Source organism: Vipera ursinii (assembly GCF_947247035.1).
Source record: "Vipera ursinii genome assembly, chromosome: 3".
NCBI lineage: Eukaryota > Metazoa > Chordata > Lepidosauria > Squamata > Viperidae > Vipera > Vipera ursinii.
This window is the reverse complement of record NC_139516.1, coordinates 121,845,826-121,869,277: the sequence shown is the minus strand read 5'-3', so window position 1 is coordinate 121,869,277 and position 23,452 is coordinate 121,845,826. Positions and strand designations below refer to the sequence as shown.

Here is a 23,452-nt window from a genome sequence, read left to right as displayed (position 1 = left end):
AATTTCTATTTATTATATTTGTGAGAGGTCAGATGTTGAACCTAATCAGTTTAGGAAGCATTGCTTTTATGCTAAATCAACTTTTATTTCCCCTCACCAATAACATCATGTAGAAAAGGGCAGATGATAATTCATGCTAAAATGCAATAATGTAATAATCAGAATCAGCAGATTGGGGATATGACAGCTATAAATAAGCATAAACAGTAAAAGCATTGTTGATAAAAGGCTTTTGTTGGAAATATTTAGATTCCTAAAGCACTACAGGCCTGAAATTAAAACAGTCACTATACTCCAAGCAAAGCAAATTTCTGCATGCTTTTTTTTACTATTAAAAATTTTATAAAGGTTACAATATAAAAACCAACTCACCCAAAACCACCCCCCTCTCCCTCCCCCACTTCCCAGAGCTGAGTACAGAGTTACAAATATAATAATAATCTAACTAACATTAACAAACTATATAGATAACCAAATTCATAATGCGCTTTAACTCCCCTTTAACATAAATACACGCAAAATAAAAGTAAACATAATAATAAAACATAAACAAGTTAATATCCAAGTTATTAATACTAATGCTAAAAATAATAATAATATAATTAAAATTAATAAAAATTCCACTATAATAATCTACTAGTAATAATAACAATCTAAAATTTATTCATAGGCTAGATGGAACTTTTTAGTCCCATATTTATTCTGAATATAATCTATCCATCTTCTCCAAACCGAAATGTATCTTTCTTGAGAATGATCCTTCAAATAAGCAGAAATCTTAGCCATTTCTGCTAAATTTGACACTTTAAACGTCCATTCTTCTATAGCTGGCAACCTATCCTTCTTCCAATATTGCCCTACCAATAACCTTGCAGCTGTTATCAAGTTCAACATCAAGTTAATTTCTTTAGTATCACAATCTGTAATAACACCCAATAAAATAGTTGTGAAGTAAACTATCTTTCTCTTAAAAATCTTTTGAATATTCCACCAAATTTTAATCCAAAAAGCTTTTATATTTCTACAAGTCCATCACATATATGAGGACCCAGATTGTTGGGGGCAATAAGCTGACTTTGTAATAATGCCGCTGGGGGGGGGGGCGAAAGCCCTAATAAGCAGGCATATACATAGAATGAAGGCTATTGCTAAGCACATTGGTTTGTGCTTAAATTGTAAGCCGCCCTGAGTCTTCGGAGAAGGGCGGGATATAAATGGGATTAAAATAAAAAAATAAAAAATATGAAAATAAGTAGCATCCAAACTGCCACATTTCCAACATTTGGGCTGTAAATTAGGATACATACAAGACAACTTTTTAGGATCCAAATGCCATCTATAAAACATTTTATAAAAATTTTCTCTTAAATTTTGGGCCTGGGTAAATTTTACATTTCTAACCCAAATTACCTCCCATATGTCCATTGGGATCGGTTCTTGAATATTTTGAGCCCACTTTACCATACAATCTTTAACTAAAAATTTCTGCATGCTTAAATGCTATTTGCTTTGCAGAGGAGAAATGTATCTTCTCACTGAGTAAATATATGTTGGAGTAAAGTATTTGCAAAGGGCCTGCAGTGGCAACCCTCTTTCATGTATAAATACAGATCTGCTTTTCAAATTCCTTCGTTTTACATAGGGTTGCCACCATGAAAATATTTTCCTAGTGATATTGCAGATCCACAGAACTCTTTCAGAAATAGTAAAAAAAAATATGCGCCTTTTATGGATTTAGGTGATTAGAAAAAGTACTGTCTTCCAGAAAATGCTGGAATGATTTACAAAGGGGCGGGGGTTGATAGCAATCCAGATTGCCATGAAAAGTACTGGAGACAGCTCAATGGAACAGGTCATATTGATTCAACTGCATCCTCCAGGCAGGGACAGATCTAATTGGCAACAGATGGATAGTACTTGACAGTAAAGCATTGAGACTTGGTGATAGTAAATGGTCTCCTATATGAAACAGGAAAAATGTTATGTACTGTATACATTTAAGGGTAGCAGAAGGCTTGTTTCAAAGGCCAATGCTATCATAAAAAAAATTCCTCTCCTGCCCTGTTAAATCTAGATGGAAAACATGTTGCTTGATTTTTTATAAAGACATTTCAGATTTTAATGTTATCAGGAAGTGAGGTGATCATCTAAGTTGGGTTAAATCTGATTCCATGTCATTTTTTTCCATTGGGAATCACATATGTCAATGAGTAACAGTTTAACTAAACAGCAGTATAACCATAGATTTTATATAAGAAATATAATAAAAACAGCAATACAGTAAGAAAAAAGATCTCTTTAAATTATCTTCATCCATGTTAATATCCTAATATAGTTAGATTATATATTTTAAATTGTTCTTATCCACAAATCTAGAAGTTTTCCTAGAAATAGTAATCCCCAGGTATTAACTTCTGGACAAAACCCAAATTTTCCTTAAACCCTTCAGTACTTTTTTGCCAATTGATATAATATTTGACTTAATTAAGATTGTTTCACTTTTTTAAAAAATAGGGTTCAATTATTGGTAATCATTCAAATAAACTTGAAAATATCATCTACTTATTACAATATTCTCTGTTCAAATTTAGGTACACAAAAAATTCCTTTGATTTCATAGAATTTTCTTTTTAGACCAATTCCAGATTTAAAAGAAAAGGAGACATCCTTGACAATTTTCTTTACGTAATCTAAATTTCCACAACACTCAAAAACTATTTCATAAGATTTTTTTTTACATCCAAGGAAATGGACTTGAAGATTAACTTATATTAAATATACAAAGCTATTATAAAAACCAGATTTTGTATTATTTAAAGCTTGGCATACTTTAAAGCAGATTATGCAAAATGAATTATTGTAATATCTTCCATAAATTTCTCATCAGCATAGCTGTTAAAATCTTAGCATTACCATTTAACAGATGTAAGACCATACATTCATCTCTTCAGCAGTACCATTATACCAGGGGTCTTCAAACTTGGCCCTTTTATGACTTGTGGACTTCAACTCCCAGAATTCCTCAGCCATTCACGCTGGCTGAGGAATTCTGGGAGTTGAAGTCCACAAGTCATAAAAGGGCCAAGTTTGAAGACCCCTGCATTATACCTTTTATCATAAGCCCTTTGCATTTCCTTCAGTTTGACCTTCCTGTTTTTTTCCATGATACATATGTTGTATTCTACCATCCTCAATGAAGGAAGGCCTTGAATTGAATTTTTCACTCTCAGAATCAATAAAGTCTACCATTTAGGGACAGCTTGGATGCATTTTAGATTGTAAGACTACCTTACCAAGTTTGATTTTCTTTCCTGCCGTGATACAAAAAGTGTCGGCTATTCCTAAGTAAATTTAGGAGATATACATTCCCTCCCTTGGCAGTAAAATGCATATCTAATTGAATTCTTTTAGGCATTTATTCTAGCCATTTTATTGTCCCTAAATGGAAAAGAGGATTGAATGGGAACTTAAAGAAATGTTAATTTATATCTTGTCAGCAAAAGTTACAACTACTATCTGCATCTCTCAACCTCCAGTCCAACTTCATAGTCACTGCACAGCACTAGTTCCTTACAACTTCTCTTGTTCTTTTTTTTTTGCTGTACAAAAACATGAAACTTTTGAAATAATCATGAGTTTCATTTGATTACAACTCTTTGTTGAACTGATTCCTTCATAGGAAAATACTCTTAGCTATTTTCTTTTTCTGCAATGGGTCCTCCAAGGTCCTGACCAGGAGTACAATTCAGTGGGACCAGTTTGGTTTGTGTGAAAGAGTTGTTAAATGTTTTTCTGTATACTAAGCAGTGGAAGACCATATTCTGCATCATTCGTGTCCCTAAACAGGATCTAATTTTGTCCATGTGCTTAGCACGGGTGTCAAACTCGCCCTGTCACGTGACATGTCGCAACGTATCACGACTCTTTTTTGCAATGGGGTGGGCGCGGCTTCGGTATGACGAAACCGGCCCACGGGCCAGCAGTTTGACACCCCTGCTTTATACAATAGAAAGTAACATGGCATGGGGCAACTTTCTGCTTGGCCTTCCAGGATATGTGGTGAGAAGAGCAGAGGGGCAGTAACACAGCCCTGGTGAAGGTGCTTGGCTACAAATATCAGAGACCAAGCATGAGACAAGGTGCCGTTACCACTACCTGGAAAATCCAAGTAGGAGCAGGTAGACCCTGTCAATGTGGTAAGACATCTGAACACACAGGTTTTGCTGATTTTGCTAACTGTGAAGTTAAAAATGTGTTACTATTTTGCTATAGGAAGAAGCTTGAAATCATTGTATGGTTGCAAAGGAATACACTGGGAATTCAGTGTCATTGACTTGAAATAAAATGTTCATGTTCATTCTTCTTGACTTCATGTTGATGTGATTCATAAAGTAGTCATTTGTTATAAATTCAGAGTTGGTTTTACTTGTTGCTGTGCTTTAGGAATTTTCTGGGTTCTGATGTTTGAGAATGATTAGTTTTTCATTGTGAATTGTATTTTTTCTTTTCCCTTAGTTTATTCTAGCAATATCTCCCAGTTGAAAGAGCAACATCATGCAAGAGTTGCATCATTTAATTTCTTTTTTTGTGTGCACACTCTACTCTAGATGTAAAAGTTAATTAAAATTAGAGGCCCTGTTTTATAAAAAAAAAACATTCCTGGATTGAATATTATTTTATTCTTATGCTCAGAGCAGAAAACAATGTAGCTGACAAAGTCCAAAAAAATACTTGCAACAATGTAACAATTTCACATAAGCCTCTTAATTATTTGTCTTTTCATTAGAAATAGTAGCATGCAATTAATGAGGGTTTGGATGTGGAGTTTGCCATGTTGATGTTTTATACAGAAAGCTTAATTTAAATACTAAACTGGAATGCAGAGAAAACCTAATTGCTCAGAACAATTAAAAGGATATTCAGGGAAGTTTCTAAACTTGCAGTGCAAACACTTATAAACTAGTCTATTAGTGCTATATAACTATTCTTAATAAACCTTTCACTAGTCTTTTTAAAATATTTGAATTGGGTTTACCTGAGTATCTTACCAAAATAGTTCATTAAATGTTGATGTTGCTTAGCTGCCTTCCACACATAGCTTATGATTTAAATATCTCTATTTTAAAAAGGGAAAAGATGATAAGCTCTTCAGTACTTCAAACCTGCTGTACATAATTAAAGGCAGGGAATTAATCTGTCATATGTTAACTTCTTTCTGGTTAGGAACAAGTCAGAATCTTTCTGAAGACATATGGCAGGCTATCATGTTACATGTATAAATGTCAATTGTCAACAATGAATATAAGAAAAAGGTATTTTATAACCTTTCAGCAAATTTGAAAGAGGTGAAAGAAGATATTTAAATATGCAGTACAATTTTTTTGCGTGTGCTTTGAAAATGAAAATTTATCAACATAAATTATGTTATTTAATCACGAGCAGAACTCTCCTTCTTCCTGTTCTGATTCCACATCATTTTGAATAGCAATGGTTTGCAGTGCTCTTTTTTTTTATTTTTTTCCGTAACAGCACTGACACTAAATTATATTCTGCAATTATGTAAACAATGGAAGTGCTTCCAGAACCAACCTCTCATTTGAAATTTTCATTTTGGTAATTGGAACCATAATAATCCAAAATCATTTTGCATGTTTATAGATCAGCTATGAAAGCTGCAAAGGATGTGTGTGGCAGGATTAGTTATAAACCTATTTCTGTTGCTGTTGTTCTGTGCTTTTCTTATTGGTTGTGGTTTTGCTCTTTCTGTGTACTTAGTATTCAATTAAAATGATTGATTTGCTAGGCTGCAGACTGCTGAATGCTATTTACATTTACAGAACTGTACTTTGAAGGGAGGAAACAACCTGGTATGTTTGAACTACCTTATTTATGTATTTGTAAGCTCACTGACATTACACAGAAGTTCTTATATTGCAATTTCCTTGGAGATGAATTCTCTTCTTAAATTGCCAGTTTTCTGTATTGCTTCATAAAAGGGAAGGTTTGAAACATTTGGCAGCAACAGCTTGTCAAAAATATTTGGTTACCTTGAATTCATCGTAGCTAGGCAAAGTGTGAAAAAACTATATAAATCTGAGCCATCAGGGACTATCTTTGAAAAGGTTTCAGTGAAGGATGACATGTGGGTGATATTTGCCTTTGACCCTTAAAAATTATTAGCACAAACCTTTGGGTAATTAGTTGTAAAAAAAAAATACTGCCATTAGCAGTAATCTGGCTCACCAGTATAACAAGGTCACATTTACAGGTATTTTATCAAGGTTAATCCAAATAGGATTAATTCAAAACTCACCAAAATATGAGTACTGATAAAAAATTACTGATTTGCCATACACTTCAGAAGCAATATGTATTAGATTCAACCTACAACCTTGAGAATAAAGATTCACTAAGCTAAAATGGGAATGCAAATATAGTTTCATAAAATTCTAAAAAAATCTGAAAGCCAGTAATATGGTTCATGATACTTAAGAATATGGTACTATAAAATTATTGTACATCTTGTTCTCAGCAGTATATTCAGCCTTTGAGTAGGCTAGAAAATCAGTTGATACTTATAAGACATATAGTGCTTGCATATCAGAAAAGTACTGGCAAAATCAAAGAAGGCCAGTTGGTAGGTATTAATGCCTGCAGCCTTCCTGCCTCAGGTCCTTTGGATATATTGGAACTGGAGAAAGCTTTTTTGAAAAAGGTTGATTATACTGCTACCTTGTCTGTATAAATATTTGTCAACCATTAATATTACATGAAGGGACGCGGTGGCTCAGTGGGTTAGGACGCTGAGCTTGTTTATCAGAAGGTCGGCAGTTTGGTGGGTCAAATCCCAAATGCCGCATAACAGAGTGAGCGCCTGTTACTCGTCCCAGCTTCTGCCAACCTAGCAGTTCGAAAGCACGTAAAAATGCAAGTAGAAAAATAGGGACCACTACGGTGGGAAGGTAACAGCATTCCGTGCGCCTTTGGCGTCTAGTCATGCCGGCCACATGACCACGGAGACGTCCTCGGACAAGCGCTGGCTCTTCGGCTTTGAAACGGAGATGAGCACCGGCCCCTAGAGTCGGAAATGACTAGCACGCATGTCCGGGGGAACATTTACCTTTAATATTACATATTAAAATTAAATGTATAGATACTTCTTCTCCAATAAGACCAGTTAAATTCACTATGACGTAACTTCTACTTGGAGAGCTAGTTTGGCATAGTGGTTAAGGCATCAGGCTAGAAATTGGGAGATTGTCAGTTCTAGTCTCACCTTAGATATAAAACCAACTGGGTGACTTTGGGCCTGTCACTTTCTCTCAGCAGTAAGAAGGAGGCAATGGCAAGCCACTTCTGAAAAGAAGCCAAGAACATTTCAAGAGACAATTTTCCAGGCAATCTCTGAAAATAAGATATGATTGAATTGAAAGAGGTGGGGAATCTAATTAGGTATTTAACAAACCAATCCTGGAAATAACTAGCTCCATCTGATTTTCAATTGTTTTTGTGATTTCATTTTACCCAGTTTGATTTTTGTAAGAATGTTTGTCTTATATTGTTCTGTTGATTTTGCCAGGTACGTTAATGCTCTAACCAGACATAAGACTTGGAATATGTAGAGTTGCATCCCTACCCCGGAAAAATAGAAAAAAGAAATTTTCTTGAAGGGTTTGTTATCTATTGCAATTTTCCCATGTTTCCTTGAATTGTTTTTTTCTATTTGGCATCATACTGCTATGGGAAAAATAGCAAAACTACAGTTAAAGTTTTACTTTTCTCTAACTTTTAACTTAGATGACAGAGCATAGTTTGCTTTGGCTCATCCAGCCTTATGCTCCTAGAGATGAAATCCAACACAACTGGCATCGTATTGGAGAAAGTTGTTCAAGAAAGTATTGGCAGTTATGATGTAAAAAACAAAATTAAAGATATTTATGAACTGAAAGGTAGCAAGATGGCAAATATAAGCAATATAAATATAAAGCAATACATAAAAGGGTCCTATATTTGTAGGTGGGATTTTTTTCATTTTAAGTTAGTAAATATTGCAAATAGTTTGGAAAGAATTTAGACAAGCCTATTGTCATTGAAAAATATACTGTATTTATCATGGAAGAAAAATTAAGGTACTTTCCAGTAGATGAATCCAAGGTTCTAATTTGCAGTATAAGAGACAAGATCGGACATGGCTATTAAATTGGTATAGACAGCTATTTTTCAAGTTTGTTGAAAGGTAGTTGTTCTATCTAAGACACAGTAGTCAGGTTGAAACAGTAATTAGCAAAGGTATTCAGAAGGTCAGTTACTCACACAGTGTGAGTAGGCAGCCAAGGTTCATTTATGGAATCCATCTTTATTGAGGTTATCCCCTTCATAGAAGGGATTGAGCTGTAGAATTTGTTTTCAAATGCAAAACAACAAAATCTGTTGGGACAGTCAACAGTCTATTTATGTGGTTAGAACTAGTAGCATAGTAAGATCGGAGATTTGTAGAATGCCATAATATCCAATGATTAGGAATCCCAGTTCACAGAAGCTTTGTAGAAGTTCTTACATATTTCTACTCTTATTTCTGGCTAGATCTACATCCATAAGAACATTAGTTCACCTAGCCATTTTCTGTACTGCTTCCTGTACCCTCTGGATTTGGTCAGTAATTTAGTTAATCATTTAGTCCCAGAGGAATATTTCTCTGTACCCTAGAGAGAGCAGATAGATCAAAGGGAATCTTCTACAAGGAGTAATCAAGGTTTCAAGTCGTAATGTCCTGCTCCCTCTAAACAGGTATAGATCTGCATTGAGATCAGTAAGAATGGCACTGATTTCAGTACTGTATCTTTGTGGAAGTTGTATCAGGGATATGTCCTACTGAATTTAGTGGGACTTATTTTTAAGTTTATTTCTTTCAACTTTTTAATATATAAAGTAATATAAAAGCTTCCAGGCATATACAATGGTGTTTAAAAATTGGTGATCCACATGTCCTAAAACTGGATAAAGAACCCAATTAAATGAGTAAAAAACATGTCTCTCTCTCTCTGTGTGTGTAAAAATTCAAAAGGGCTTACAATTTTTTTAAGCAACACTGTATTTTCCCTTCAACATCATTCACTTTTTAAAAGCAGTGCTTCTGTTTTATCAGATGCAAATGCAAGAGAGGTGTGAGCCCTGAGGATATAATTTGGACTCACTCTTCACATATATTTCTCTGTGCATAATAGTAACAGAAAGTCCAAAATAAAAACTTGATAATGGATTGTGGTGCTAGAAAAAAATATTGAGAACAACTTGGACTAACAGACGAACAAATAATTCAATGCTAGATTAAATAAAAGCTGTGTTTTCACTGGAATGAGTGCCTGAATGACTACAGACCTATTGCACTAACGTCTGTAGTCATGAAATGCTTCGAAAGATTGGTTCTCCAACATCTTAGGACATGCCTCCCACTGGACTTTGATAAACATCAATTTGCCTACAGGGGAAATAGGTCGACAGACGATGCCATAGCTACTGTTTTACACTCTGTAGCAAGTCATCTCGAGAAACCTGGAAGTTACGTCAGGATGCTTTTTGTTGACTACAGCTCGGCTTTCAACACCATTTTGCCGAGCATTCTCATCGAGAAGCTGACTGACTTGAAATTCTCCCCCGCCATCTGCGATTGGATTCAAGACTTTCTTAGGGATCGGTTACAAACAGTGAGGGTCGGGTCTGCTTTGTCCACCCCCCTGAAGCTTTGCACCGGCACGCCACAGGGCTGTGTGCTTAGCCCCTACCTGTATTCTTTATACACTTATGATTGTGTATCATCTGACCCATCCACTGCGATAATCAAGTTCGCAGATGATACAACTGTGGTGGGTCTTATTACAGGTGGGGATGAGACAGCATATAAGGTGGAGGTACAAAAACTATCCATATGGTGTAGTAACAACAACTTGCACCTAAACATTGGCAAGACAAAAGAGATGGTGTTAGACTTCCGGAGAAAAAAGGAGGAACCTGCCCCACTTTACATCGGGGAGGACTGTGTAGAGACAGTTTCCTCCTTTAAATTTCTGGGAGTCTACCTCTGTGAAGATCTGACCTGGAAAGTCAACACAACCCAGGTGGCTAGAAAGGCCCAACAGAGGCTTCACTTTCTTAGGGTCTTGCGGAAGAACAGGGTAGAACAACAACTAATGACCCTCTTTTACCGGTCTACTATAGAGAGCGTCCTCTCGTATGGTATTGTGGTTTGGTATGCTGGTTTGACAGCCGCGGACAGGAAAGTATTACAGAGGGTAGTGAGCGCAGCACAAGACATTGTGGGCTGTTCCCTGACACCACTGGATGACATCGCCAGGGCTCGTTGCCTTGGAAGAGTGAGGAAGATTCTCAGGGATGACTCACACCCTGGACGGTACCTCTTTACTCTCCTACCATCCGGTAGGAGATATAGGAATATAGCCAGCTGTACCAACAGGCTGAAAAATAGCTTTTATCCGTGGGCTGTTAGGCTTTTAAATGGGACATAATCTTATGCAGAATTGACTTGGGAGGCCGGTGTGTGGTGTTGTTGGTTCACATGGTGTGGTAGGAGGGAGGATTTGTTGTCACTGTGTGTTGGGGGGAGAGAGCACGGGGGGAGGCTCAGCTAATCTCAATGTACACATGTTGTACTTTGACAATAAAGGTTTATTTTATTAACATGAATATTGGAGCTAGCTTAAGTTTTTTGGACATACAATGTGAAAACAAGAGTCATTGAAGATGACCCTAATGTTGTAAATATTAACACCAATTGAAAATGTTTGCCAGAAGATGAAGTGGTTAAAAACTATTCCGATGAAACAAACATGAGCTTACAAGAACCCAAACAGTTACTCACAAATGAAATTAGATAATTGATGCTTATTCGGTCATGAAGAATTGGAGGTAAATGAACAAATGAGTAACAAATATAAGATCCTGTGATACCTTAATGACTTAACTGATTTGTGTATTTGCAATAGTGGCAAATATCTGTAGCTCGGGTGTAGGATGAGGGTGAAGGTTCATTCTCCAAGCTTGTGGATTGGTTTCTGAATCTTTCATTAGCAGGCTAGGTAACATCTTCAGCAGAGTTTAGGGGATGTCAGTGTTCTTCTGTTTATAAGGGCTTCAGGTGTGGGTGTGTCAGGTGAGGGTCTATGATGGGTTAAGTGTGAGTCACCAGTGAGTCTTGTGATGGGTCTTGTGATGGGTAGGTTACATCAGGTCAGGGTCATTGGGAGGTGAATTGGTAGGAGGGATTCTTGCTTGGGTTGGTTGAAGGTCGGTGCTATCTCTAGTTGGCTGTGCGGTTGGTTCGTAAGCTGGTTGTAGGTCATTGTGTCTGTTGATGGAATTGCCTGTTGGAGTGCCAGGCAAGCGTGGCAGATGGTAGCGTGGCCAATGATTTTTGTATTGCTCCAATCAAACTGGTACTATTTAGTGTTCGTATGAGTAGAGATTACAGATTTGGGATCATGGCATTTGACTGCTAGCCAGTGGATCCTGATTTTTAATTGACGTGATGTTTGTCCCATGTAGAATTGGTTGCAATGGTTACAGTTGATTTTGTAGATTACATTGTTTCTTTCATCCTTCTATATCTTGTCTTAGTTTGGATAATTCCTGGTGGAGTATAGCTGTGGGTTTGTGGGCTATTGCTATTCAACCTAGGGGTTGAAGAATTCTGGTTGTCATTTCCGACACCCCATTTATATATGGTAGGGTTAGTTTTTGAGTGGTGGTTGGCTGTGTAGTGTGTTGGGGTTTGGATGCTGTGTGTTGGAATATGACTTTTTTTGGATAGCCATTATGGAGAATGATGGTAAGCAACTGTTTCTCTTCTGTTTTTCTTAGTGTTATGGTGCTACAGTGTGCCCTGGCCCTTCTGAAGAGGGTCTGTATACAGCTTCTTTTGTGTGCAGTGTGGTGGTCTTTTGCAAAGCTGAGGATCTGGTCCATGTGCATGGGTTTGCGGTAGACTTAGGTTTCTAGGTCTCCATTGTCTAGCCTCCTTATATTGATGTCAAGGAATGGCAGTCTGTTGTCTGTTTCCTCTTCACGTGTGAATTTAATTTTTAGGGAATATGTTATTGAGTAAATTCAATTTGGGAGTGCTTGATGATAATGAAGGTGTCATCAGTGTAGCATGTCCAGAATTTTGGCTGGATGGTGGGTAGAGCTATGGATTCAAGTCGTTGCATGACTGCTTCTGCTATTGGGCCTGATACGGGTGATCCCATTGGGGTGCCTTGTACTTGCTTGTACATTTTCCCATTGAAGTATGTGTTGAGGCATAGATCCAAGAGTTTCATGATGGTTTCTGTGGACATGGAGTGTTCTGTAGTAGAGTCATCTTTGTGGGTATGGTGTTTAGTGAGTAGATGGAATATGTTTAGCCAGGTCAATGTCAGTTGTGATTTATATATATCAGAGTGATTTGTATATATCAGTGGTAGTGTGCTTCCACTTCCACTACATTGATGCTGAATATCATGTTCATGATTTTAGTGTTTGGTCCTTCAGTTTAATCTCAAAGAAGAGTTTTTGAGGAGATTGCTTCAGGCGGAAGTAAGCTTCACAAGTGGGTATATTTTTGTTCTTAAATTTTATATAATCAGTTCTTTTATCATATTTAGTGCAATTAAGAAATATTGCAATTCAAGAAAGTTAGTATATTGAACCATAGAAATTGAAAAGTTTATAAAGATTTATTATGATTTGTTTTTAAAATAATGTATACCTCTTTATGCTACCAGTGAATGATTTTAAACATACACAACCTAAATGATAACTGATTTCAGCTATAGAAGCAACCTGCTGCAATGTGCCATGAGTGTGTTTGCTCAAGTTCCATTCATTTAATTAAGATTTGCATAGGAGAACTTTGCAGTGTCTTGTGCCCTTTGTTTCAAAGATCCCAAAGGGCCCAAACTCAATCACCTCTCACTAGAAGCAAAGTGAAGTTTTAGTCTATTCATGCAGCCTCTTCTTGAAAAATACTCTGGAATCTTTTTATAGACACATGGCTCTAATGAAAAAAGCCAGCAAGATTAACAATTAGAATTTATTAATCTTTTAAAATGCTGTATTCTGCCTTTCATGCCAAGATTCATGAGTCATTTTATTGTAACATATGTCAACAGAGATGTAGCCCCATCTGCTGCTATAGAGCTGGTTCAGACACTAGGCACATAGCACAATGCTTACCTCTCAATAATTACAGGTGTGCTGTGAGAAAACGCAATGCATTAATCAGTCCAGTAATTATGGAAAAGGTGGATCTTTTGTTCTGCCTTCAGAACAGGAGTTTACCAGCCACTTCATGACTCCAGTCTCCATCTGCTCATTCTTTTAGAATGTTTGCATTGACTGATACTGCCTTTAAATTGTAACATGGGAAGTGATTAAAACCAGTTTGAACATTAACTGAAGTGATGTTTCAACGGGGAAATGCTGTGTGTTGTGATGCTAACATTTATTTACCTTTTAGTCAATATTTGAGAAAAATCTGTTTCGTGTTTATTATCAGTGCATAAAACTGTAAAGTTTTAGTCATACGGAGTATAACAGTTTTGATTTAATATTTCCTGAGTATCAGTCTTGTAAGGAGAAAAAAAACACACACAAAACTGTAGGGCTTTTACAAATCCATAGTAGAGGAGAAAGAATAGAATTTAAATCAAACAAAAAATCTTTTAATTTTTTTGGTTTGATTTAAATTATTTTCACGCGAAGGTTTAACTATGAGGCTCGCCTCATGTCTATTATGTTATCTACCTTTTTCTCTAATGTTGTTTTGTTTTACCTATGGGGTTAGAAGAAGTAGCAATGTTTTTCCATTTGAAGAACTTGCCTTGAGAATGGTTACAGCATAAAGACAGAATAGAAGTGGGGGAAAAATCTTGTACAGCCAGATTATTAGATTATTTCTAACAGCCACTCTTGTTGAGGCAGGATCTGATCAGCTTTCCAGCAACAAATCCAAAGAATTAAAATTTAATCCAACAGACCAAGACATGGTATTCTGATTGTGGCAAAAGCAGAAAGAGCTGGAAAAGCTATATACATTTCTGCACAAGTCATTGATAGCTCTACATATGTGACAGAAGCTGGAAGACAGATTCCTCAAAACCTGAAATAAGTCTTTAAGGGTTTTAGACATAGGAGGAGAGCTGCTTTGGTCCATGATGGCAGAAAAAGAGGAGTAACACCACATTACTATTTTTATTGTTTATTTGGCAAAAAAAAAGTTTATTTACTGCTGTAACTTTGTAGACGGGGATGGGTGGGTGGGGGTCTGCTACTATGGATTTCTTGCCTATGGGATTTCCTTTACTAGCCTAAGATGGAAGAACATAAGAAAAATACTGTCAATCAGGGTTGTTTCCTCCCCATGTTAATAACTTTCTTGCACCTCTGAACATTATTGAAATCTTCATAAACATAGGTACCTATTTGTTGAGGTTTATATTGGTGATATTTCCACAGGCAATATGTTATTTGGAAAGGAGGATATATGTGTGCACGTGCATGTATGTATAAATAAAGGAGAATATTTGTAGCTCATAGTTGAAATGAGGGGTCCTTGTTGCTCTCTGAGCTTGGTTGTTTTCTTGAAGATGTTTCATTACACAAACCAGGTAACATCTTCAGTGTTAGTCTGATGATGTTACCTAGTTTGGGTAATGAAACATCTGCAAGAAAACAGCCAAGCTCAGAGAACACCAATGACTCCTCATGCATATGTGTGTGTGTGTGTGTGTGTGTGTGTGTGTGTGTGTGTCTGTATCTGTGTCTGTGTCTGTGTGTTTTAAAATTCATATATAAAAACTGAAAGAATCATTCTTAATATTGAAATATATTTACTCAAATTTAAATTTTCATTCCAGAATGAAGATAACCTCAGTTCCCCATCCCTACCTGCACACTGCACATAACAGCCTGTTGTATAAAGCTATGTTTCTTGCAGTGCATTTGTCCTCTGCAGTGCATTTGTCCTCTTCAACCAGACCATCTTTCTCCTATGATCTATTGCAGGATACTGATTTTAAGGACAAATAATTCTTAACTTATTCACATATTTCATTTTTTCCCTTTTCAGGATGTTTTGAACACTATCATCAAACACTGCTCCCCATTCTTTTTCTTCTTGGGCTTACCCGGCTTTACACTGCTAATAAGAGACTTCATAACAGCGGCAACTAGGGTTCTGAGTACAAATATGTTGGAAGTAAGTATGTTAATGTTCAGTGTATGATGGTTAACAATGTGCAGATTTCACTGACCGTAATTAGTATTAACTCATTAGTGCAGTGTGGCATTGGAGGAGAATGATTTATAGATTGATTTATTTTTCCCAAATAACTTGCCAAACATCTCAAATTTCAAGGTAGGAGTATATTTTTCATCAGGATATCTTTCTGATTGACAGTATGAACTCTAATACCTTGTTGATCACTTTTCATTGTCAGTTACATAGCCAAGCCAGAACTCATGCTGTTGAAGTATAATATTTTTATTATATAATATTAAATTGAATTTCTGAATGCTAGGAACTGCAGCCTTATTGAAAATAAATGAAAATTCACTTGATTGAGATCTGAATATTTTTCTCATTTTTCATTCATTCATTTTTATGTTCACATTTCAATTTCTGATCTGGTCAGAAATTAATCACTTGTGCATTGAGAAAGAGAGACATTTTCAAAAAATAGAATGCAGTCCATCTAACGTTTGCAGATGTAATCTTTTGTAGGTCTGGAAATGTTACGGCATTTTGATAAAAAATGCCATTTAAAGGAAAAACAAATACCTTTTTTTCTTCTGTATCTGGCTTCTCGTGCAGTTTAGTCAAACATATAAGAAATTTAGAAATTGCTCAGTTGAAAGTTATTTTGTGGTAACAATTTTTTTCTTCCCTCACATTACATTTGTTCCCTGAATTGTTTTTGTGGGTAACACAAAAGCTTATCAGAACAGCATGAGCTATATAGCAAAGGTGTGCACTGGGCTCTTAGTACAGGAAGTCCACAGCTTACAACTGTTCATTTAACAATGGTTCAAAGTTATCACAATTTGGAAAAAAAATGACTTATGATCCATCCTCATAGTTATATCCATCATACAATCCCCCCCAATCACATGACCGCAATTTGGCAACTTGGCATCTAGCTTATATTTATGATTGTAGCATCTTGTGCTCATGTAATTGAATTTTGCAACCTTGCTAGCTAGCTTTCCACAAACAAAGACAATTGGGAAATCAGAGTCACTTAACAGCTAATTTTAAAAAGGTCATAAAATCAGATCCAGTTTACAAGATGACTCACATTTATGGTGGAACATCCGGTCCCATTTCTGGCCCTAAGTCAAGGACTGTCTGTGATATCAGAAATCGGCAATGGAACTCTGTGTCCTGCAGGTGTCCTCAATAATCTAAGATTCAATATTCCAAAATTTAATTAGGGATTTGGTTAATTACTGAAGTTTTCTTTAATACAAACGCATTTTCATTAGAGAAGTAAAACACTGATGAATGAATGAATGAAATGGAATGGAATTGTACATGGAAATTGTGGATTCTTCCCTCTATGCTATATTGACTGTTGTTGAAAATAATAATAATAATAATAAATAATAAACCTTTATTGTCAAAGTACAACATGTGTACATTGAGATTAGCTGAGCCTCCCCCCGTGCTCTCTCCCCCCAACACACAGTGACAACAAACCATGGAAATTGTGGATTCTTCCCTCTATGCTATATTGACTGTTGTTGAAAAATAATAATAATAATAAATAATAAACCTTTATTGTCAAAGTACAACATGTGTACATTGAGATTAGCTGAGCCTCCCCCCGTGCTCTCTCCCCCCAACACACAGTGACAACAAACCATGGAAATTGTGGATTCTTCCCTCTATGCTATATTGACTGTTGTTGAAAATAATAATAATAAATAATAAACCTTTATTGTCAAAGTACAACATGTGTACATTGAGATTAGCTGAGCCTCCCCCCATGCTCTCTCCCCCCAACACACAGTGACAACAAACCATGGAAATTGTGGATTCTTCCCTCTATGCTATATTGACTGTTGTTGAAAAATAATAATAATAATAAATAATAAACCTTTATTGTCAAAGTACAACATGTGTATATTGAGATTAGCTGAGCCTCCCCCCGTGCTCTCTCCCCCCAACACACAGTGACAACAAACCCTCCATCCTACCACACCATGTGAACCAACTACACCACACACCGGCCTCCCAAGTCATTTCTGCATAAGATTATGTCCCATTTAAAAGCCTAACAGCCCACGGATAAAAGCTATTTTTCAGCTCAAGAGAAAAGAATTTATGACCCCCAATCCTTCTTTTTGTGGCCTTTGGTAGCTCTTCTAACTGTATTATCAGATTGTTGTGATTTTGATGTAAGAAACACATCAAAGCTTTAGTATTAAAGTTCTTCCTCTGTTCCCCACTACAACTCTGTGAGGGTGGTTTGGGCTGAGAGTAACTGGCCTAAAGTCACACAGCTGGCTTTAATGCCTAAGGCAGTACTAGACCTCACAGTCTCCCTGTTTCTAACCTGTGGCCTTAACCACTGGTTTCTGTTTTGATATTACCATGACCTATTTTTTTTATTAATATAGCAATATAAACATATGCATTTATTTGTTTGTTATAGGCTCCTCGCTTAGAAGCAAATACTATTCTTGGATCTCTGATTTGCTTTCCTAACCTCTACCAAGATATTTCATTGCTGTCATCTGTTCCTGAATCAGAAAACACAACAGGAACTGCAGATGTCAAAGTAATATTTTTTTTTCTTTGTGAGCTGATCTATATGATAACAGGCAGTCAGGCTACCTTCCTGAAATTGGTGTTGCATGTAATATCTGCTGTGTGTTAGGGTGCTATGCAAATCTAATTTGTGCTGTTCTCTTACTTTTAAATGATATAGAAAAGACCATTTTTTTAAAAAATTATTTATGCTGAGGTACAGAAAAGAGACTCAGATCTTAATGCACAGATGATCGACAGTTCACCAGTAACCTAGAACCAGAATAGTCATATCTTCAAGGATGTCTTTTAGGATATTTTAGGGATGGAAAAGATGGAGCAAAGAAGAACCAGAATGATTAAGTCATTGAAGCAGCTCCCCTATTAGGAAATACCAAAGAATTTAAAGCTTTTTTGGAACAAAAGCAAGGAAAAAATACTCCTCTAGGATTATATATATATATATATATATATATATATATATATATATATATATATATATATATATATATATATATATATATATATATATATATATAAAATTATTTATTTATTTATTATTTTGATTTATATACCACCCTATTCCCGTAGGAATAGAGAGAGATTGAATCATGAATAGTATGGGAAAAGTTAAAGAAAAATGGTTTTGTGTGTATGTGTTTTTATCCTTCAGTGTTTAGTTTTACCCACAGAAACTAGTTGAACGAAATTATAGGACAAATAAAATATTTCTCAGTATAAGTAGTTAAGGCTTAACATTAACCTCAGGCTTAGCATTAACCACTGGCTTTGGGATATTCCTGCCATATCAGATATTATACTATGTTTCTGTCAGGTAGTTGCTCTGCCTCATCCACATGTTTTCTTGCCTCTGCAGAGCCTTTTTCTTTTGGAGGGGATAATTTTCACGATACAGACAAGTTTAATAATATAACAGAGATGTTTCATTAATATTCCCACACATTCCTTTAAATGTTTTACGCAGCATTCAAAGTACAACTTCCAGCATAACTTTATTGTGAACAGTACTGCTGAATTTTATCTTAGAAAATAAGGTGATGAATGTATACACTGATGCCTTGTTTGCCTGCTGGTGTATGCTATTTTCTTAGGGCAGCTCTTTGTGTGAAATTACTTAAACCATCATCTCAAAATTTTAAATTTATCCATTGGCTCAGAAAAGTGGAAGAACTTTAAAAGAGCTGTGCAGTGCATTTATTTGATAGCATCACCAGCAACCACCTACTTTTTCCTCATTCTTTAGGGAAATGGTATTTTAAAAAATCTGTATTAGGTCATTTATAACAGGTATAATGAATTTTTTATGGATAACACTTGTGTATCCCTGAATTTTTTTAAAAAAATACTTTTAAATAATTAAGCTGTTAGTAGCTTCCAGAACAGTTTACATCTTTGCAGAGAAAAGATAGTCTTGGTGAGCTCAGATGTGCTATTTGAGGGTCATTGTTGCCATCTCGCCACAAAAATAAATGTTAATGTGTTTTAATATGTTTTAAATAGACCTATATCTTCCATTTTGCCATTATTTATTCATTAGCATTTTTCTAAATTCATGTGGAATGTGTTCATTTTCTTGATTTACGAAATGCCCAGATTTAATTAACTTTGTCTTCTCTAAGTTTTGTTGTTTAATTTTATTGAAAAATAAGCAAAAATCTACTATAAGTCTGTCAGAAGAAACATTTTATTCTTGTAATTTTTCTTCTTCTAGTTTTGCCTCATAAATACTCTCTTAAAGAATGCCAAAGAGGAACCAAGTGAAGCTTCAAGGTAAAATCCTGAATGAAACAGAAAATATTACACAATATAATTAAAGAACATACCTTAGTGAAAAAAGACATCCCTACCTGTCCAAAATAAAAATTATTTCAGCTCAAAGTAAATTACAGACAAGTATAGCCAGTGGTCCACAGAAGAGGACAAAAATAATTGTAATTTCATTGCCCTTACATGTAGAATAAGACCCTTCATATTGTAAAGCTAGACTATAAATATAAAAAATGAATACAGCTTAGGCAAAAGACCAAACATTGCTTTTTGTGGCAGAAATGTTAGGGTTTACATTTAGCACTAAAAAAAAAACAATTATCCTAAAATAGTGACAATCTGAACCTTATGCATAGTGATTTTTCATAATTCAATTACAGACCCAACTAATATAGGAAATATAGAAGACTTTGTGACTTATCAAAGTAAACTTTCTCTTTTAAGGTATTTATCCCTTTGTTGTCTTGGGCTTTGGATATGTGAAGAACTTGTACACTGTACCAACCATCCTCAAGTAAAAGATGCGATAAATGTTTTTGGGGTGACACTAAAGGTACAAGCATAGCAAATGAGTTTAAGTGTATTCAACTGTGTGGGCTGACCAGAAACAAAATATTCACTTAGAATACTTTGTTAAGTTATTCAGAAGGTTCATTTATTTGGTCTACTATGTTTTTGAAAAAAAATCAGAAACATTTGTCATGTATTAGAGACAGTGAATTATATATTTACAATTTTTTAAATATGAGTAAGCTTTTAGAGCAAAGTCTTCTAATATCTAAACAAAGCTGTTATAATTCAAGCTTTTGTAGAGATCCCATTTCATAAAACATATGAAGAACTGCATTGGCATGATGTGCCTGGATCTCATATATAGTCATTACTTGATGAGTTACAGTATAGCCAAAAGAATTATGTAATTGTATTTAATAACCTGATTTCAGTTTTTCATGTTTGAAATTAAAATAAAAAACAAAGCAAAAAACTTTCTTACCCTCTATGACTGATATGAGGGACGCGGTGGCTCAGTGGGTTAGGACGCTGAGCTTGTCAATCAGAAGGTCGGCAGTTTGGCGGGTCGAATCCTGAGTGCCGCGTAACAGAGTGAGCGCCTGTTACTGGTCCCAACTTCTGCCAACCTAGCAGTTCGAAAGCACGTAAAAATGCAAGTAGAAAAATAGGGACCACTACAGTGGGAAGGTAACAGCGTTGCGTGCACCTTTGGCGTCTAGTCATGCCGGCCACATGACCACAGAGACGTCCTCGGACAAGCGCTGGCTCTTCGTCTTTGAAACGGAGATGAGCACCGGCCCCTAGAGTCAGAAACGACTAGCACGCATGTGCAGCGGAACCTTTACCTTTACTATGACTGATAATTGCTTTTTCTTAGCAAATAGGTTTAGTATAATATTCTGTTAGGAGGGATGCATACACCTGAAAACAATTATTTTGAGAATTGTTAACCCCATCCCCTCTTAAGGGATCTTAAGGTATTCTAAGGGAGATAGCATTTAGCAATAGCACTTACATACTGCTTCATAGGGCTTTACAGCTCTCTAAGCAATTTACAGGGTCAAATGGGAAAAGCCATCTGCAGGCCTACATCACAGTTGGTTGAGATTGTAGCATCATTTACATTTGGGTATAGTCACATAATGCACACAGGCCAATTTAATGTTACTTGCAATGTGTGTGTATATGGAAGATGCATAGATCCCACTTTTGAGAATTTATGTAATAGAGAGTGAAAAAGAATTTTTTGGAAATACAACAATCCATTTGTGATGGTGTTGGTCCTTTATTTCTTATTCGTTTGTTTTTCATTTTTGCAGTTTTCTAACAAGCAGATTGCACAAGCAGCCTGTGATATCTTTCAGTTATTGACATCTTACTGGAAAAAACTACAGAAATACAACATTTCTCTACCCCAAAAAATTATTGAAGTATGTTTCATTTCCAAAATAGTTATATATGGAAATTGGTATTTGTTTTTAATGGTTGCTTTTTAAGTGAAACGTAATGCCTTGTTTGGGGCAGACACATTTTAATCCTCCTGTGCTAATGGAGATGCTGTGCACTTCAATAGCTGTTTAAAATAATTATAAAATGTTTTTAGAAAACACAAACCACTTCATGTTCTGTGTCCCTCTCAACAGATATAGCGCTAGTAATTCTGTAGTGGTGTATTTGAGTCCTCTCTCCCTTTGCTGCCAAAGCCATCTGGCTGCAATTTACTACAAAACATATAAGCTAATTAGGTTTATTCTCTTTCTAATAACCCGCAAAATATGATGCAGGAACCATTATTTTGCTGGTTCCATTTTTTAAATGTACCTATTTCAGAAGTTGCAATGGAGTGTTTTTTTCAGTTTGCTTTTATATCTTAATGTTTAAAACATAAAAGGATTATTGCATTAATTAGTTCTCTACTTGGAACTTCAGCTAGATTTTTACGGTTGATACTGCAGCCCTTTGTAGCCTTTAGTCATTTCTAGAAACAGGTCATTCTCACTTAGTGGCAGTCGCATCTACTAACAGATTTTTGAAGTTGCATTTCTATCAGTTGTGCTTTTTCATGGCAATGAAATTGCATCCAAATCCTTCTTTTCTGCCAAAAGTTAATTTGGTTTTTTTGTCATACCAAGGAAATTTTGCCTCCTTCCTTCTGGGAGACAGTAAATTTAGTTCATGCTAAGGACCAGTGCTGGTATGTTGGATATTGATCGTGTTGGGGACTTATTTCATACTCTGGATTCTCTTCAGATGGTATAAATCTTTTCCTGCTTTCATTTAACAGGAAAATGTTGGACAAAATTTATGTAAGTCCACCTTTTGCAAACATTCCAAGTATATCAAGGCATCAGAAATTAAGTGTCAGGGGAATCTTTACTCATTTCATTAGCCATGGATATTTATTTATTTATTTATTTTATTACATTTATATACCGCCCTTTCCCGAAGGACTCAGGGCGGTTTACAGGGTAATTAAAAACCAAAATACAAAAGTTAAAAACCAGGTTTAAAAAAGATTAAATTTATCCCTGTATAAATAAAACCCCAATTAAAATAAATTGATCCTCAGCCTGGGCCAGAGAGCTCAAAGACCCAGGTCTTCAGGCCCCGGCGGAATGAACGGAGGTCGGGGGCAGTCCTCAGCTCCACTGGCAGCTGGTTCCAAAGGGCAGGCGCCCCCACTGAGAAGGCCCTATCCCTGGGTGTTACCCGCCGGCAATCTCTTACCGGTGGCACCCTGAGAAGACCCTCCCTGTGGGAGCGCACTGGAGGAAGGGAACTTGATGCCGGCAGCAGGTGTTCCCTCAGATACCCCGGACCCAAGCCATGTAGGGCTTTATAGGTCATCACCAGGAGATAGCCTCTGCTATCTTTAGGATTGCCGTTTCTATTTTAGCTATGTGTCCATTCACACAATCATTATTCACTATAAACATAGCGTCAGCTATTGCAACATTGATAAAAAGCTTCTGCTGGATGTTCTAGGGCAGGGGTCAGCAACCTGAAACAGTGAAAGAGCCACTCGGAACCGGTTGCCTCACAAAAGGAAAAACTTGGAGCCACAAAAAATGTGTGCACATGCGCATACATGCGTGCATGTGCAGAACAGGGTTTGACTGAAGAGTGGAGCCAAGGCGAGATATGCACCTACCCTGCATATTTGAATTGATTTGTTGAACTTTTTTAGTCCCACTTTTTTTTTTTTTTTTTTTTGGACTGCACATGGCAGAGGACTGGGAGCCACAAGAGACGGCTGAAAGAGCCGCATGCGGCTCCGGAGCCGCGGGTCGCAGACATGTGTTCTAGGGCATTAAGCTGCTGATTGCTTAAATTCATCTTTACAAGTTC

The 23,452-nt window shown here is 36.2% G+C and overlaps 1 protein-coding gene across 1 annotated transcript in view; it reads left to right on the top strand.

Annotated features, from left to right (window-relative positions):
• Nucleotides 1–23,452, top strand: part of RALGAPA2 (Ral GTPase activating protein catalytic subunit alpha 2) — a 192,220-nt gene that overhangs the window by 84,376 nt on the left and 84,392 nt on the right. Inside the window, exons 24-28 of the mRNA XM_083358327.1 lie at nt 15,122–15,250; nt 17,709–17,834; nt 19,536–19,594; nt 20,036–20,144; nt 21,424–21,534. Coding sequence (XP_083214453.1) covers nt 15,122–15,250; nt 17,709–17,834; nt 19,536–19,594; nt 20,036–20,144; nt 21,424–21,534 — 534 coding nt within the window. The remainder of the gene's footprint in view (nt 1–15,121; nt 15,251–17,708; nt 17,835–19,535; nt 19,595–20,035; nt 20,145–21,423; nt 21,535–23,452) is intronic.